The 19691-nt window shown below is 38.0% G+C and overlaps 1 protein-coding gene across 1 annotated transcript in view; it reads right to left on the minus strand.

Moving 5' to 3' along the window:
• Positions 1-751: 751 nt before the first annotated feature.
• LOC135709812 (lactosylceramide 1,3-N-acetyl-beta-D-glucosaminyltransferase A) overlaps positions 752-19691 on the minus strand; it is a 118160-nt gene continuing 99220 nt past the window's right edge. Inside the window, exon 3 of the mRNA XM_065232221.1 lies at positions 752-3403. Coding sequence (XP_065088293.1) covers positions 2061-3305 — 1245 coding nt within the window. The 5' untranslated portion in view covers positions 3306-3403 and the 3' untranslated portion in view covers positions 752-2060. The remainder of the gene's footprint in view (positions 3404-19691) is intronic.

A 19691-nucleotide genomic window follows, 5' to 3' on the forward strand; every position in this document is an offset into this window, starting at 1 on the left:
GTTTCTATACGTTCGTCTGACCAATCAGGCACTGGTTTGCAGTTTACAGAAAATTGGTTCATTGTCTCCTCTTCCTCTTAGATTTTTGTCTACGAAAATCAAGCGTAATCATGGTCATTGGTGAGATTTGATTATCTGATATTTTTCGTCATTGCTGAGAATTCTCATTGTTGTTCTTCAGATATCATACTTTTCGTGAAGAACTCCTTTAAAAATAACCTTGGAAATCATCCTGCAGGAATTCGCTAAAAAATATTGAAATTCTTTGTCAAATTCTGCGTGAAATTCCCTTGGAACTTTTCCCGAAAAAAACATTGGAATTATGCTCGGAACTCCCATGAAACTTCATTTCAGAATTCAACTCTATTGCATATATTCTCAGTATTCCATTGAAATATTTCCTTGAAGTTTGGGATTCCCTTTACTAAATACTCTTCACAATTCCCTTTCAGTTTTTTTTTATCCTATGAATTTCTTTTTAGAAGTTCACGAAGAATTCTCCTTAGAATCACCTTGAGCACGCCAAATGACAAATCGGAAAACTCGACCTTCTCCGATTTGCATAAAACTTGTGTTATGGACAATCATTCACATTTTTACGAAAACTCGGCCATTTTGGATGTTGTAATTTGAAGTTCTTCGGGTGTAAATGTGAAGATTTCTAGAGAATGCGAAGCCTTTCCTTGTCAATTTTCTTTGATATCTACTGCGTTTGGTAAATGGAAAATTGCTGATAATTTTTTGAACTAGAAGGCTTGTGATTTGCTATTTGAAGATCCGTAATTACTAGTTCAATTCCAAGCTCCTCTAGAGGTCCCATGATTCATCCTTGAGAGGTCCTTGCCATACTGCGCCCATTAGGTAGTTGAAACCTTCTTGAACGAGAATCTGAGGCTTTTGTCGATAAGTTCATAGCTAAATTGGTATTCTGGCCAACGTAATTCTAATTCAGCACAAACCCGAATAATTTGCACAAACAAACATTGTATGTCGTCCGGGTTTGTTGAAACTACTCCAGCCAACAGTGACAGTACGACTATATGGCGCTATTTCTCCGCTCGGTTTTCGTTCAAACCAGAAACTCCAAAAGGAGGAGCGGGGGTGCTAATGATAATGACCTGCTGCAACCGTTTCGTCGTCGTCGTCGTCGTCGTCCATGGTTTACAGACTGGCGTCGGCGACGGAGGGAAAGGATTCTCATACCCTGTATAAGAATGACTGAAACTGTTAACGCACATGAAGGCGCGTTCCTTGTTGGTGGCTAGAGGAGGCCACTGGCCCAGCTATTTTCAGGTGGAAGTGAGATTGCAATCGTTGTCCCCTACCTCAAATGTATGGCTAGCGAACCAACCACCCAGTCACAATCGAAACGAGTGGGTGGTTTGATCGACTGACAAACTGCTATAAATTAGGTGCAAACATCGGCCTCACGTTGATTGACGGTGGAACGATAAAGTTGAGAAGCGGCTATTGGCCAATCGATTGCCGTAGTATTTTTAGGGGCTATCACATGCTTTAATTTGCTGTCGTTTTTTGTAGGAACGTGCGAGCATCCTGTTGTTCACTTTATCCATCGACCATTAAGCGATTAGTTCCAGCAAAGAGCGGATGAAAAAGTTACACTGCGGCGTCATCGTGATGAAGTTTAGTTGGAGGCCAAAAATACAATTCATAATTAAGTTCAATGATGAAACACCAAACAAATGCGATTGTTCGATGTCTAGTTCTCATACTTATATTAGCAATATTAGTACCATTCCAGATCATAATAATTCAAGGTAGCCATATACTTAAACGAGAAAATAAAGACATTTACCTACTAATACTAATATCAATAATACACGTGAGGGTTTGAGGGTTTGGTTATACATGCACTCTTCTACTGTCACATCAACGATGATTTGTTTTGCTCCAGGAAATCTCTTCCATCTGATTTTGAATGGATCGAGGGGGTGGTGGTAAGGGACCGCCCCGCCAATGCACACGTACTCACACAACATAAACATGCACACATTCATTGTCGTCATCGTCGTCGTCCGTTGCGGTGGATTCCGATCCTACTATCTACTGCCATGCTTCGACCGTTCGGTGACCGCTTTCCAGAGCTTCCGGATTTCACCCTCCCGCAGATCTGGTGTCGTGAAGAAGAACAACAGTTCCGTGGCGTTCAGTTTGTTTTCGATGATGGCATCTTTTTGGCTTTTGTTGAGCAGCATGCTGCCGGTAGGGGTTATAGTCGCGTTGATCCGCTGCGCTATCGTGCCCGTCATGTGGACATCGTCGATCCAGAAGTACGGCTGCTGCTGAGCTTCCCGGTACAGCTGGAATGCCACGTCCGGGGTGTAGATTATCGAATAACCGGGACAATGGCTCGGGTAATAACGGTTCCGGTATTCCGGTATGCTGACGAACCATTTGGATCGATGGGTTCGTTTCACCGGCGCTCGCCGGATTTCCTGACAGAAGAGCAACCTCCGCCTCTGGGTGGTCGATTCGAGTATATCGTACAGCGTGGGAGTATTTACGAAGACGTCGTCGTCCGCTTTCAGGATGTATTTGGCTTCCGGGCAGTGATATGTGAACCATTTTAGTGCCATCACATGCTTGTAGGTCATATTCCGGTATGCGTCCAGGAAGCTGCCCTGCACGATGTCATCGTACATGCGGTTCTCCTGCTCTATCCGGTGCTGCAGGGTGCTGGAGTTGACTGCTCCGAGCAGGAAGACGAGCTTCGCTCGTGGATCATACTGTCCCCAGGTATCACGGATCGTATTGCGCTTGTACCAATTGTTTGGTGCCGAATGTACTAGTACTATAACTAACGGTGATCGTCGTTCGTCACTCTTAAGGCTATCACTTCGCATGCTTTCACGCTTGCTCCTTGCGCTATCGCTACTACAATTGTTAAAGTTGATAGTGAATTTAAAATCTTTTAAATCTATTAAACTGGTATAATCATCTTTTGGCAACCGTTCTACTACTGGCTTGACTAATAACAGCATGGATGGCGAGCTGCTCTGGTTCCAACTCACCGTCGCACTTGTTTCATCACCGGCTGCTCCACCTCCGGCCACTCCGTTTGAGTAATAGTAGTAGCTGCTAGGTGGGGGTGCTGCCGGAGGATAGTGCGTAAACGAGGGGGCTGGTGGTCCTTGCATATAGGGTGGCACGATGCCAGTCGGTTCGCCGATACCGCCACCACCAGAGCCGCCGCTGCTGTCGGCTTCCTGAAGCGACATGTGCCATATCGTCACTACCAGCGTCAGCACGATCAGAGCCCCAAACAGTGGACGACGCTCGAACATGACCCCGGGCACCACAACGCCTCAACGGGCACTGTGGTGAAGCGACGACGCTCTCACTCTCGATCAGCGCCGGTCCGATTTTCCCATCGTATGGTTGGCTGTGGGGGAAAATAAGGAGAATAAATGAAATGCGTTAGTCCAATTTATTGTCATGTCAAATTTGGTATATTTGAGCAATTGAGATAAGTAGGGTAGAGAACTACTTCGGCCTAATCACCCATTTTGGACCTATCGATCAGAAAACATCAAATAAATCCATGATTTCAGTGTTAACAAGTCTATTATGCGTTTCGTACGATACTTTAGTTAATAAGCTACCGAACGAATCATGTTTTATCTTCATCCGATAGGCCGAAGTGAATTCATTGGCGTTTCAATGGTATTTCAATGCGTTAGGCCGAGTTTAGAATCCGTAGGCCGAGTTTGGCGTCAAGAAGCAGTGTTAGACTTTTGACAATATCTCAACGATTGATTTCTCGTTATCAAATCTTACGGTACGTACGGTAAATAAATTTGGAAGCCATCAGTAATAAAAAAAAATACGTTCGGTGCTAAACTGCTATAGATTAAGAAAGACTAAGTGCGGGTTGTGCTTAATAGGCCGGAAATGGGGTACTCTATTTCATCAATTATTAAAAAAGCACAGAAGAACGTTTGTATTGCTAAGTTACCGGAGAATCAAACCCGCCTTGGTCTTCGAATGGTACAACTTGCTGAATCATTTGTTTTCTTCGTTTTCAGTTAAACTAGCCATAGGGTAGTCAAACAAAGAAAAAAGTGCTTTCCTCTACTAGTGTTGTACCTCTACCAAGCTCGCAACTTCTTAGCACGCAATCAGTTTTTGCGTCGTTGTTGCCATTTTCTTCCACCCTGTCGTCATTACTTCAATTTGCATATTATTAGCTTCTTATCGAGCAGCATGTTCGTGTGAATTCATTTATTTGTAACAAAGGCGCTACGACGCGACGGACCGCTGCGTGTGAGTGTTTGGAAGTTGCAGCACCGATTAACCTTCTACGGGAATAATTAATGCTGTTTGGAGAATGTGCCGTAAATCTTGACCTACCCTTGATCGTTCGCAATCAAACTGCCTTCAAAACCTGTCGTTCTTCTTCCCTTGTTTTCCAGGGCTGAGTTAAATATTTGTTTTTTTTTCTCAATGAGAGCATCTCTCAATTAGTATTCCTATTAACGTGAATTTCCCACAATACACTGGCGGCGATGTGGGTTTATCACTAGAGACTGTACTCGAAAAAAATGCCACACTTTCTATTGTGTATAACTTTCTATTGCATGGGTAAAAATTGATGAAATTTTGAGGTAAACTAGTTTAGAGTGTAATGTTTACATGTGCAAAATCTCGTTACAATCTGTCAAAATCAAGATGGCATCTAAGCAAGAAGTGCTTCGACAAAAAATTATGGGAGTGGTCGTGGAAAATCCAGGTCAGCCCATAGGCCGAACCGATAAACAGAATACGGTTGCCAAATCCCGCGCCAGGAAGCTGTACCGCGAGTGGTTTAATGCATCGTAATGGATGACGAAACGTACATTAAAGCGGACGCCAAGCAGATCCCTGGCCTGGAGTTTTTCGTCGGCAAGTCCTAGGGTGGCCAGTGAATTTTCATTTTGAAATTCCCGGTTTTTTCCCGATTTTTCCGATTAAAATCTTAAAAATGTCTCGGTTGTTAATATTCACGTACGCATTTTTAAAAACGTGTCCACCTGTAATTTTTCGTATGTTTATTTGTGGGAAAAATAAAAGCAAAATTATTGAGTGCTCTGTTACTAGGCCAAATGCTATCTGGATGAATAGGTTATAAGACAGAATTGGGAAAATAAGAGATTAAATTAAAGAAATGTTTCAGAAAAAAATAACTTGATACAAATGAGGATTAGAGGAAATTACCGTGCGGGACCGAAATCCGTACAGCACCGAAATCCATACACCCTGTTGAATTTGTTTATTTATATGCATCATAACAATGTAAATATTATACATGAATACATATTCATGTTCATTCATGCATTAGCTTAATGTTAACGTCAAGAATTAAGCAGAATGTCATGCAATTAAAATAAGAAAAATAAACACCTCAACACGTGTCGGGCATTTCTGTCAATCAGTTGCTTTCTTAACGATTTTCTAAGAAAATCTCTAGGATTTACTTCAGTTTGTTAAGCGTATTTCAGTGATGTTTGCAAGTAGTTTCCTGAAGGTCGATCGAAAAGATTAGTGTTTATCGTTTTATATCTCAATTCTAAGCAATGGATCGTTCATATGGTATTTATTTATCAAAATTAGTACTGGACGGATTTCGATCCATATATAACAGCTGATTCTAAATCCGTACACTTGTGCATCACTAATGACGATTCTACTTTATCCAATGTTTTTCAGCAGATCATGGAAACTAAATACACGCCGGAGGATTTGGAGAAGACTGTGGCAATGATGCGTGCGGAGAAATCTTACCGAGAAGCATCCAGAGATTTTGCCGTTCAATTCACCACCATAAGAGATGCCGTATTGAATCGCTACTCTCTTATTTTATTCGTATTGTAAACGTTATATTATTAATATCTTTTAATGAAGAGCGTCAAGAACCAGCCGAAAAGTAAAACAACGCAGCTCCCCTACAGGATATCACCAAAACGCATATACACATTAGGGACCATGCATAAATGACGTAGCATTTGAGGGGGGAGGTGAGGGTTTCAGAATTTGTGACCGGCCATGTATTGGATATAGCCAAATACGCTACGAGGGGGGGGGGAGGAGTATAAAATTGATCAAAAATATGCTACGTCATTTTTGGATGCTCCCTTACAGAGAGCAGACAGAAATGGGCCAGAGAGCATTCCCAGCAGTAGCTACCAGCGAGGAATGACCGGAAATACACATGAAAGTAGTGCGAAAGAAACAAAGGATTGAGGAACGACAAAAGAAAAAGGTTGAGCGAGAGAGGAAGAGGAGGAAAAAAAGGAAGAAGAGCAAACAAAGTTCCCTAATAAACAAATACCATGAACGAACTTTATCCCGGATGGGTAAACTTTCCCGCAAATGGTTTGGATGATACCCCGAACACGTCGTTAAGCTCTCTATTATGGTTATTTTTATTAGGGTTGGAAGCAAGAAAGCATTATAACTTGAAAAGGCAATGGTAAAAATGGAGAAGAAGCAGAAGAAAGCTGTGGAAAAGAAGCAATGAAAGATCTGTATTTTTATGATTATAACTCTCTTGACTTATTAAATTAAATTAAGTTATAGTCGTTATTTTACCAATTTTAATTTTCATGCACAAAACGAAAAACTAATCCTTGATGTCAGTTCATTGTCTTTTTTTGTTGGTTTCTAAGATGGTTGTATTTTTCTTTTACTTAGGAACCGGTTAATTTATCGCTTGATGCCAGTGGGTTGGTGGAGTTCCAAAGTATGGCGCATCTTGCACGTTATCACATGTTAAATTCCAAAAACCTCGAAGTTGTGATCGGAGGAAAACTCCAGTAAGAATATTTAACCCAAAGCACTGGTATAGAATAAAATTTGGAAGAAATTAATCTTTAAACATGATATTAGTTAGCATACAAATCCAGAACAGTTACCTTCTTAAATAAAAAGAATTCAGTTACCTCTCCTTTGAATCGATTGGAGCATAGATTCAGTGCCAACATTTCAAAGAGGCGTAATTGCTTTTGTAAACAATGACTTTAGCCGTCAATTTCTCGCGAATGAAATCTTACCTCTCCAAAATGACAATACTAACTGGTAGAGGAAACATTTCTCTACCTGCTGGTGTCATTATTTTTCATGAGTGAGCTTTTATTCACGAGAAATCGACGGCTAAAGCCATTGTTTACAAATGCAATTACGCCCCTTTGAAATGTTGACACTGAATTAATCTAACGCTGATATCATTAGTTAAAAAAGTAAAAGTAAAAAAAATGAACTTGAACCTTTGACGAATGATTCTTATGTAAAATCGTGCACTGAATTCAACAATGTAGTCGAAAAAAATGTTAGTAGGATAGTTTTTGAGATACAGCTAAAAATGAAAATTCACTTTAAACAAGTTTGATTACTATAATACAAATATCTCCGGTTGTAATGAGATTATATCAATTATTTTAACGCTAAATTAGAGGTAAGATTTTTTTCGTTCGATCAATTGAACATCAATTGTCAGTGAGATTGATGGTATTGTTGTTAGTTAATAGTTTGTTTTTTAAGTTTTTCCTAAGAAAAATTGAATTTCTGCTAAGTTTTTAAGCAATGTAAATTAAAATGTTTATGGTGGTTCTACCATTACTCTCACGGAAAAATAGTGTTATAACGATCGAAATAAAATTTTATCACGTTTAATTTGGCGTTAAAATAATTAATATCACTTCATTGCAGCCAGAGATATTTGTGTTTTAGTTTTTTTAACGTGAGATTTCATTCTTTAGCTAGGGGAAGGAGGGGCATAGTGAACAGACGGGGCATAGTGAGCATCCCGTACTTTGGCTCTGGATCTCCAACTGCATGAAACAAATCAACTGGTAGTAGGATAAATATCATTAAGATATTGATCCTACAGCCAACAAATTTGTTCTGAACGGCCGGAAGTCCAAGCTGGAGCACGCGCGATGCTCACTATGTCCCACCTGTTCACTATGCCCCTCTTACCCCTATATCTCCAAAACTATCCTACCGAGATTTTTTTGGACTACATTTTTGGATTCAGCGCACGATTTTACATGGGAAATACGTACAAAGTTCAAAATATGCTGTAAACTAGTGTATTTAAACGAATATAGCTGTTTTGGACTCTTAGCCAAGCAACTACAAAAAAAAAAAACTTTATTCAAGATAGCAACACGTTTTTTCATTGATTTGGATCGATTTACATTCATGTACGGATTTTGATTCATGACTGTACGGATTTTGATTCATCCTCAACACAGTGTACGGATTTCGATTCAAAACTGTACGGATTTTGATTCAATCGTAAAAAGCTGTACGGATTTTGATTCAGGATATGTGCAATTTAAATCCTTTTTTCTAATAATTAAAGGTAATTTTAAGACCTGGTGTTTGCAAATATTGGAAAAATAAGGATAAATGTAAAGGGAAAAGATGTGATACAGAGCATAATGTGATAGCATTATTTAGTATTGACCGTTAATGATTCTCTCGTGCTTAGGTGTACGGATTTCGGTCCCGCACGGTATTAAGGATATCGGATAAAGAAATGTTCACTCCGTTGTATATTCAAACATAAATATTAACCTTTTAGTACTCGCGCTGATGTACAAAGTTAAACACGAAAAACTGTAAAACCTAATGACGTTGGACCTCACTCAGCATGAAACTAAAAATGATTCATGACATTTAATACCCACGTCCAATAGACCAATACTTGAAGAATATTACTGAACGGTTATTTACTGAATAACATTTACTGAAAGGGTAAAAAATTGATTTAGGAAGATTCTGAGGCTTTGACATTTGTGTAGAGTCTGAAACTAGAACTTTTCTTCAAAATTTTCGATTAATAACAATCTTCGTGATGCAAGATTTGGAGAAAAAATAATTAAAATGTGAGATTCTGAAAATTTTTCAAGATCACAGATTTAAAAAAAAATCATACTTATGGGTCGTGGAGTCATAATTTTCAAAACTCTGAGACTTGGAAGCTAAGGGTTATAACAAATTACAGAACCATCTGTAAAATCTTGCGGACAAGCCCTGGCATTTTTAGTCATATTTAAAAATATTCAAAGTGTTGATTTCAAACAAATTTTGAGGAGAATTCCCACATAATTTTCGAAGGAGAATTCCAGAATTATTCTGACATGAAGTCCTTAGAAATTGTTAGATGAATTTGAAGGGATTTCTGTGGGGAAGAATGCATGTTCTAAACTAAATTCTTAGGTAATTTCAGAAGATTTCAAAAGGAGTTACGGAAAAAAAACTTTAAGGGCAATTCCTACGTTATTCTGAGAAGATTTGTATGGGGAAGAAGAATTCCAAGAGAATAATGATGAGAATTCAACAAGAAACAGAGTTCTAAGAGTGTTCTGGGAATAATTTCAACCCTAGTGCGATAGATTCATCACAGAGCCCCAACAAAATTGATTATAAAAAAATGCTGATAATTAAAAAGAAATTCTTTAAAATATTGCAAGGGGATTCTAAATAAATTTCGGAAGATTTGTGCTGTTTTGAATACAGTTAAAAGAAAATTTTGAAAAAAAAATTCTGATGAATCAAAGTCTCCGAATAGGTTCAAGGGAATTCTAAGAATGGGTTTCAAGGAAATTCCAAAAAGAATTCAACAGTAATTACTACGCGTAGTGTTTTCTGATTAGTTCCAAAAGAATCCCATGATAATTCAGAGCAGTTAATTCTGAAATTCATATCATGAGAATTTTGAATAGCGGAATATTAAAACTCCGAAAAAGAATAGTTCAGTTTAGGTTTCCAGCATCTTCAATATTTTCTTTTGAGCCCATGCACCTAAAATCTGAAATTTAAACGACGAAAATAAATTTAAAATATTGCTGAGTGATTAAATCCTAAAAACAATAAGACGGGAAACTGAAGACAATAATGCAGCAAACAGAGCAAGACATTAATTTGGTCATCACTCTGTTTTAATAGTTCGTTCTGAAATTCTGGTGTAAACATTTGTTCCTATGGTATGGTTAACTTATTTTTTTCTCGTCGAATTCCCGGGTTTTCCCGGTTACTTTTCAAATTCCCGGATATTTCCCGGTATTTCCGTTTCGCTGGCCGCCCTGATAGTCCCACCTGGATGTTCCGGAGAAGTTCCGGAAGTAGAAGGTCGGCAAATTTGCCAAGAAGTACTTAGTGTGGCAGGTGATCTGTGGGTGCGGCAAATTCAGCAAGCCGTACATAATGACCGGCACCATCAACGGCCAAATATATAAAGAAGACTGCCTCCAGAAGCGCCTGCTGTCCTTCCTCCAGTCCCACAAAGGTGACACTCTGTTTTGGCCGGATCTGGCATCGTGCCATTACGAGAAACCGGTGATGGAGTGGTACAAAGCAAACGATGTTGTTTTTGTGCCGATGGAGGCAAATCCACCAAACTCGCCGGAACTTCGCCCAATACCAAAATTCTGGGCGATTATGGAGGGCAAGCTCCGGAAAACAGGGAAGCTCTTCAAAAACGACAAGGATTTGAAGAAAGAGTGGATGAAAGTATGTAAGAAAGATGGCGCTAGTGTTGCACAGGATTTGGTGGGTAGTGTTAAGTCCAAGTGTTTATTTATTAACTGAGGGTTTCAAAAATATCCGGCTCAAAATGAATTTTTGGTGATCATTTTTGTCTGTTGCATTTTTTTTTTTCGAGTACAGTCTTTAGTGCTCTGGCAGACGGTTCTTCGCGAGTATGTGAATAAACAGCGATATTTAGGCAAAAATTTATCCAGCAGCACGTTTCGTGCAAGGTATCTTGAAGCAGAACGTTTGAATTCGGTTTGGTTGATCGGTTCTCGTCAATCTAAGCAGCGTCCGCACATCTGCTATTTCTCAGCATCACGCATACATATGACGCATTTGTTTATTTACATCTATCTGCTGCTTGCTATTCTACACACTCCAATCAACAGCATTGTCCAAAACGGTTTGAAAACCTTTTGACAACACTCCAAACTTCTCAGGTGAGTGTGACTATTGTCGGCAGCCGCTTTATCTTCGACAACCTTTCCATTTAAACTACTTGTTAATCAGCTGTTATCGACAACTTGAAATCAGCCGTATTTTGCAGTGCGTATGTTTCATTTGAAGAAAAAGGTGACATAACAGGTTTGTTCAGTCGTAAAAATGTAATCAGATTGAAGCTGAAAGACTAAGGAAACGTTTAACATGTAAAATACCGACAAACTTTTTATTTTCAAAAATTGGTATCTCAGACATGGCCGATTAATTTTTAACACCATTCCGGTGAGTGGTTCTTACATCTGTTGGGTGGTACTCCCCTTCAGGCCCCTCCCTCTTTCTTATATATTAAAAAAATGTGTTGGTACGTGAATTTTAGGGAAAATCAACCCCCCTCCCCCTTTTCGTCACGTTTTTTTTATACCTAATGCATTTCTTGTCACATATTTGTAAACCCCTCCTCCCTCCTTAGAGCGAAACGGATGCTTCCTCATCTCTCCTTGATTTAATTTTTTGCTTGACGGTTATGAGAGGTATCAAATTTGAAAATGCATATTTTGGCTGGACGCGATCTGGACGCGATGTTTTCTTTAAGAATGTTGACCTTAGATTGTAAGTTTGATTAAACTTGTGTTTAGTTTGTATTTTGTATGTGCGTGTGTGTTTTTGTTTGTTTTTGTAATAATTGTATATAGAGCAGATATAACGTTGAATAGGATTAAATGCATGTTATAGAAATAGGTTATTTTTATGTATCATAAATCATGCTTCAAATCTCCTTCTCCTTCTCCACATCCATAAAATTGTCGTCCACTAACCTCGAGAAGACCGCGAGTATTCGGTTGAATTGCTTTAACTTAAGATAATAATGCATAACGGAAATGATAATTTGGCTCTGTAAAGTTTATTCGATTGAGCCTGTACAAATAAAGTAATTTTAAAAAATTGACCATATGGAACCATAATCTGGATATCCTGAACCGATTCTACGGTGATCATATGGCTCTATGGTTGTTGTTTTGAGTGCCACTGGTCATATTTCATCGAGTAGATGCGATTTAAAATATCGCTTGATATGGTTATGATAGATAATGGAACCATAATCCGGAACCTATTCCAAGGTAGGCATGAGGTCTTATGATTGTGCTCTAACATTTTTGGGTATGTAGATATCTATATATTATATATATACAGCAATTCCATAGAAAAAAGTTATAGTGGGTCTCAGAATTTCATGAAAATTGGTATAGTTCTTCCGTATCAAAAAATATTAGACTCGTATTTTTTTATTGCGCCATTAGGGTGACCATTTCCGTGTTAGGGTGGTCCAAAAAATCATTTTTTTTCAAAAAGGTCTTTTCTCAAAAATTTATAACTTCTGAACCTCTTGACCGATTTTTACGATTGACCCTTCAAATGAAAGATGTTTTAATGTAGTTTTGAGAAAAATTATGAAACACTCAGAGATATTTGATTTGTAGGAAAAAAATATGTTACAAATGCTTTTTCTTGATTTTCACTGCGAGGGTCTTCAACAACTTCTTATTTCAGTATTTTTAATTGAATGATCATTTAATTTTACATAACATATCAAAAAATTAGCGATGTCGGAGAAGCAGTTTTAGAGATACAGTTTTTTTTTAAATAAAAAAAATATTGTTCCGCAATATATGCACCACACGTGCATGGAAACGATGAAGACGCAAGGTAGTTCACAATGCGTCTCCATCGAGTAACAGCAGCTGTGACTAATGAAATCTATGAGTAACTTACAAGCTGGGTGCAACATTCAGTTCAACCTGCGGGCCGTCCATAAACCACGTAGACCAAGTTTTAAACATTGCAGATCCTACCTTTCCCTTCGTATACTCAAATTTTAAAGCGTTTCGTTTCAATACTCCTCCCATAGGGCCTTTTCCATGACAAGTTGCGAAAAAATGCCACACGGCAGCAATGCCAATTTTTTTTGCATGTTGCATCAGTACCTAAGAGTCCAAGCTGTACCTCATAGGTATATCACTCGTTCGTAGGCAATGACTTTTACATAAGCTCCAGCCCAATGGGCTTCGCGGTGTTAGTGACATTTGGAAATGTTTGGTGGTGTTTGTATTTATTCGCAATATTCATCTATTTACCTGAAACAGCTGTTTGAAGTGACGTCATTGCTTACGAACAGGTGATATACCTATGAGTTACAGCGTAGACTCGTAGGTATATCACTCACTCGTAGGTACGATATAATGCTTCACATAAAACAACGAATGTTATGAAAGAAATGATCAGTTAGAAATCAAAGTTTCCTACTAGAACAGTTGAATTGAAGAATATCTAAAAATGAAACGTAAGTGTTCAATGTGTGATGTTTGGATGTTGCGTTCATGTGCCAGAAAAATCACCAATAAATTGTACGATTATGCAGTGGAAAAAAGATTAAAATAGATGAGAGTAGCTCCTTCATTTGTCAACGATGCTACCACAAACTATATGAACCCAATGATGCCGTGACCGAAGAAGCCGTTGCAGGACCATCCAGAATCACTGCTGCAGGTACGTTATTTGAAAATTCATGTGATTCTTCTTTAAATTTTAATTCTTTTCTTCTAACTACTAACTTAAACTCTTCTTTTTTGCAATCATTTTTCAGAGTCCATCGAAGCAACCAGCATTGAATCAATTTCAGTTGCGTGACCGTCCAGAATGGTTTCTTTTCCCTGCCAAGGTAAATAATAAAAAATAAATCATTTGTATGTTTTTTTTTCTAATAATGGATCATTTTTATATTTATTTTCAGAATCAGTGGAAACAACCAGTTCTGAATCGATTGTTACCACCTACAACGCACCTTTGTCGGACGAAAATGAATTCCTTATACAACTTAAGGATAAATATAAAGAAACAAGAGACAGCAATGAGCGATACAGGATTTTAACCACACTTCCTAAAAGTTGGTCTACATATAGAATTATGAAGGAGTTCAATGTTTCCCAACATATGGCCAACCAAGCAAAAGCACTGCAGCAAGAGAAAGGAATAATGTTGGTGCCTGTAAAGAGGTTAAGCAGAGCTTCATTAGGAGAACCAACGATAATGCTTGTTCGTGATTTTTACAAGAGTGACGATATAAGTCGTGTTTGTCCGGGGAAAAGAGATTATTTAATATCTAAAAATGATGAAGGCGAAATCTACGTACAAAGAAGATTAGTTTTGTGTAACTTGTAGGAGGCGTACTCCATCTTTAAAAACGTTACGTTAAACTTATTTTTAAAACACTACAAAGCAGACAATCACTCCCAGATGGTGTTGATTCCTATCACGATTTGTTTAAAAAAAATAATTTTTCAAAATCCAAGTGAACAATGCTAGCTGCAGTGTTGCAAAAATTGTTCAGGAACGCAAATTTTGGCCACAGAACTAATGACTATTCTTAGTAACGGACATGTTGAATCAATACAATTCAAACAATGGCGTCAAGTAGAGAGATGCATTATGGACTTAGTTGAAATGGACACACAGGAATTTATTGATACTTTTTTAGAAAAATTATTCAATTTATTGCCGCATAACTTTATAGCTGAGCAACAGGCAAATTACATGAAACACGTCAAAAGCAATTTGAAAGCTACAGAATGCATCATAATCTGTGATTTTTTGGAGAATTATTCTTTCGTAGTGCAGGATGCAGTTCAAGGCTTTCATTGGGCGAACGCCCAATGTACTATTCACCCTTGTGCTATTTACTTTAAAGACGAAGAATCTAACGATTTGAAATTTACTAGTTTTATTGCAATTGCTGATTTCACTAAACATAATCATGTCGCAGTTCGTTTATTTCTTACGCATTGTCTAGCGTTCATAAAATGAAATTGCCAAACTTACAACAGATTTACTTTTTCTCAGATGGATCAGGAAGCCAATATAAAAATAAGATGACCGCTTTTAATTTATGCAACATGCAAAAAGATTTTGGCATTGCTGCCGAGTGGAATTTTTTCGCAACTTGTTATGGAAAGGGCCTTGTGATGCTTTGGGAGGAGTATTAAAACGAAACGCTGCGAAAGCGAGTTTGCAAGGCCACCATATAACAACGGCCCAAGAACTTTACTCATGGGCTATTTCTAAGCCAGATTCAAAAATACACTATCAGTTTTTTTTTCGGAATCCGACAATACAATAAAATGGAAAGAAAATTGAAAAACCGTTATATACATGTGAACCAAATTTCGGGGACACAGTCATTCCATGCCTCAAAACGAAAAGTATATTATTGCCAAACGGTATTCATTTTCAACGGAAGAAAAATGTGTGAAATTGTAATTAAAGAAAATAAATGCTTCATGTTTTACTTATTTTTCTTCGACCTCGTCATTATTTGTAGCATTTAAGTACTTCTCCCAGAATTTTGATACAAAAATTAATAATGTCAAACTGGGGACAGCCTCCAGGCTAAACTGAATGTTGCACCCAGCTTGTAAGTTACTCATAGATTTCATTAGTCACAGCTGCTGTGACTCGATGGAGACGCATTGTGAACTACCTTGCGTCTTCATCGTTTCCATGCACGTGTGGTGCATATATTGCGGAACAATATTTTTTTATTTAAAAACAAACTGTATCTCTAAAACTGCTTCTCCGACATCGCTAATTTTTTGATATGTTATGTAAAATTAAATGATCTTTCAATTAAAAATACTAAAATAAGAACTTGTTGAAGACCCTCGCAGTGAAAATCAAGAAAAAGCATTTGTAACATATTTTTTTCCTACAAAATCAAATATCTCTGAGTGTTTCATAATTTTTCTTAAAACTACATTAAAACATCTTTCATTTGAAGGGTCAATCGTAAAAATCGGTCAAGAGGTTCAGAAGTTATAAATTTTTGAAAAAAGACATTTTTGAAAAAAAATGATTTTTTGGACCACCCTAACACGGAAATGGTCACCCTAATGGCGCAATAAAAAATACGAGTCTAATATTTTTTGACAAGGAAGAACTATACCAATTTTCATGAAATTCTGAGACCCACTATAACTTTTTTCTATGGAATTGCTGTATATATATATAAATTAATTTCTGTCTGTCTGACCCTTATAGACTCGGAAACTGCTGAACCGATCGGCGTGAAAATTTGTATGCAGGGGTTTTTGGGGCAGGGAAAGGTTCTTATGATGGTTCGAGACCCCTCCCCGCTCTGTAAAGGTGGGTTTCCATACAAATTAAACAGAAATTTCTGCATAACTCGAGAACTAATCAAGCAAATGGAACCAAATTTGGCATGTGGAGGTCATGGGGGTACCCCCTTAGACAAGAGAGGGGGGCTACGTACAATATAACATGTTTTTTTTAACTGGTGTATAAACTCAAGCTAATATTGAATCCCGAGCAAGGCCGGGCACACTCAGCTAGTACTATATATAATAAAGATTGAAAAAAGCACCCCTGTGCCAATACATTCTTGAATATATAAGAAAGAGGGAGGGGCCTGGGGGAGTACCACCTAACATATGTAAGAAACATTCACCAAAATGATGTTAAATATGGATCCTCTGAGATATTTTTTTGGAAAATACAAAATTACAAAGTTGCGGGTTAGGTACATTCAGTAACGTGTTTTGTGAGAAAATACAACGAAACTAACGTTTAAATTTTTGGTTGCTGAAAATATTTTGCTTTGGAGTTCCCTGAAATTATAATCATAATCCAGAGTTCTTTTAGAATCATCCCTACTTTTCCAGTTATACTGTCCACAAAATTCATTTAACATTTTCATCATAATGCTCCAGCCAATGTTTCAAATTTATGTATTTCAACATCATTTTAAACGGTTCGCTTGCAATGCTCAACCTGGAAAATATTTCGGCAATGGAAGGGCAGTTGCACTTTTGTATAGCACGCGTACGAAAGAAACTACAAGTTACCCCCTCAACATCGATGGAAATTTTTTTATGGTGACCATACGGAAGAGTAAGAGATGTTTTGCAAAAATTAGCATCCTCATAGTACGGATTCTGATGGCCAATCACAAGGAGGAATAATGACAGTCCCAGTGGGGATTCTGGACAATCCTAGGGAGAATTCTGGACAATCCCTGGGAGGATTCCAGTCAACCGCAAAGGGGATCTATGACAGTCTCAGGAGAGATTCCGAACAAACCTAGGGGAGATTCCTGACAATCCCAGTGCGACTTGCCAACAAGGGACTTTGGACAATCCAAAGAAGGATTATGGACTATCTCAGGGTAGATTCCGGACAATCGCAGGTAAGATAATGGTTAATATTGAGGAAGATTGTCATGAATCCAGGAGGATTACAAACAGTCCCTGGAGAGATTCCGGATAATCCTTGGGGGATTCCGAACAATAACAGAGAGGATTCCTGTCAATCCAAGAGGGGATTGTGAAAAATCCTAGGGAGAATTCTGGACAATCCTTGGTGGGATTCCTGTCAATCGCAAAGGGGATCTATGACAGTCTCAGGATAGATTCCGAACAAACCTAGGGGAGATTCCTGACAATCCCAGTGCGACTTACCAACAAGGGACTTTGGACAATCCAAAGAAGGATTATGGACTATCTCAGGGTAGATTCCGGACAATCGCAGGTAAGATAATGGTTAATATTGAGGAAGATTGTCATGAATCTAGGAGGATTACAAACAGTCCCTGGAGAGATTCCGGATAATCCTTGGGGGATTCCGAACAATAACAGAGAGGATTCCTGTCAATCCAAGAGGGGATTGTGAACAATCCTAGGGAGAATTCTGGACAATCCTTGGTGGGATTCCAGTCAATCGCAAAGGGAATCTATGACAGTCCGATTCCGATCTATGATTCCGAACAAACCTACGGGAGATTCCTGACAATCCCAGTGCGGCTTCCCAACAATATTAAAGGGTACTTTGGACAATCTAAAGAGGAATTATGGACTATCTCATTGAAGATTCCGCACAATCCCTGGGAGAATATAAATTAATATTAAGGGGGATTCATAACAGTTCACAGGGGGATTCCAAACAGTCCCAGGAGGGATTCCGGACAGTTCCAGAGGGATTCCGGACAATCCCAGAAAGATTCCGGACATTCAAAGGGAGGATTCCAGTCAATCCAAAGGGGATTGCCTCATTTCCAACCAGATAAGAAGATCCGTTGACAAGTTTTGTGAAATTGTGTTTTAATGTTTGAGCTAAAAAGAATCTTATCATAACATTTTGGCAAATTCAAAATTCCTTAGTATTGAAATCCATCACATCACCAAAAATTTCGAATACATTACACACATTACATATCGATCCCTAGAAATTATAAGAGGTATCCTGGCCTGGAGCAATCTAGCTCAGATCTACTAATGAATGGCAACTAAATATTGAAAACGTTTGATGAAAAATATGAGACCACTTTGTATATTTTTGAGGATATATAGGGGAATTTACGTATTCTCGTCAATCTAAGCAGTGTCCGCACTTCTATTAGCATTTTCACAGCGTCACGCACATATATGACGTGTCTGTTTGTTTCAATTCATCTGCTGCTTGGTTCTCTATCCATTCCAATCGACAGAATTCTTCAAAACTGTTTGAAAGCGTTTTTACAACGCTCTAAACTTCTCAGGTGAGTGTTACTATTGTCGGCAGCCTCTTTTTCTTCGGCAACCTTCCCATTAGAACTGCGTGTTAACCAGCTGTTCTATTATCGGCAACTCGAAATCAGCCCCATTTTGTATTACGTATGCTTCATTTGAAGAAAAATCTGGCATAACAGGATTGCTCGGTCCTACAAATATAATCAGATTGAAGCTGAAAGACTAAAGAATCATTTGGATACATTCAGGGAAGTGTGTTGATGGTAAAACATAGTGAAATTAACGTTTAAATTTTGATTGCCGAAAACAGTCAATGGGTGCCGAAGCCGACATTTACCCTAAGTAACTTAATATATTTACTCTGAATACAGCTGTCTAGCCCCTTCATAAGAATCCTAAAATTTTCCAAGAACTATGCTTTTTTTAATTTGAGATATTACAATACGTAATATTTAGATTTTTATTTTCTTTAGGAAAACCTGAATGTATCCACCTATGGTGAGATTTCTCCCTTATTACTCAGGGTAGCCACTGGGTTTAATAATTTAAGTTCACGTTTTGCCTGGTTTATTATAAACTTCTAAACAAGGTATAACAAAATAATAAGGAATTGTTTTGTTTAATAATAGATGCCACTAGTAGGAAAAAGTTACGATTTATACTTTTATAAATGCCTCCCCTGCCCTTGTTCTAGTAGATTTTGAAGATTAAAAAAAAAATTCGACTACAGAATAGCAATTGTCGAAGTTCCATATTTAGGTTAAACTTTTGTTTCATCCAGGGGTTGTGTGGGTATGATAGACGAATTTCCTCTGATCGTGAACAACATAAAAACTCACGGTTGAATGTTCTCCGAGAGTATCTTATTTTACTGTTGAATTTATTAACTATCTTTGGCTTTTTATACAAAAATCCTACAACGGCTATATTGAATTTAATTATAATAAACAAGAGAAATTTACAGTCTCGGTTGTTTCTGAAAAAGAGTGAGAAGGCGTCTAAAGCGATCTTGTTGTTGTGTTCGGAGTGTTAAATGTTAATTAATCAATCAAAGCGTAACACTTAAGGGCTGAGTTCTTGATAATGCCGATAATTGAATTGAATTCTAATGTTAACACTCCGAACACGATGCCTCCGGTAAAA

Source organism: Ochlerotatus camptorhynchus, unplaced genomic scaffold (genome assembly GCF_037179485.1).
Source record: "Ochlerotatus camptorhynchus isolate MF236.1 unplaced genomic scaffold, CSIRO-AGI_Acam_v1.1 ptg000365l, whole genome shotgun sequence".
NCBI classification, from domain to species: domain Eukaryota; kingdom Metazoa; phylum Arthropoda; class Insecta; order Diptera; family Culicidae; genus Ochlerotatus; species Ochlerotatus camptorhynchus.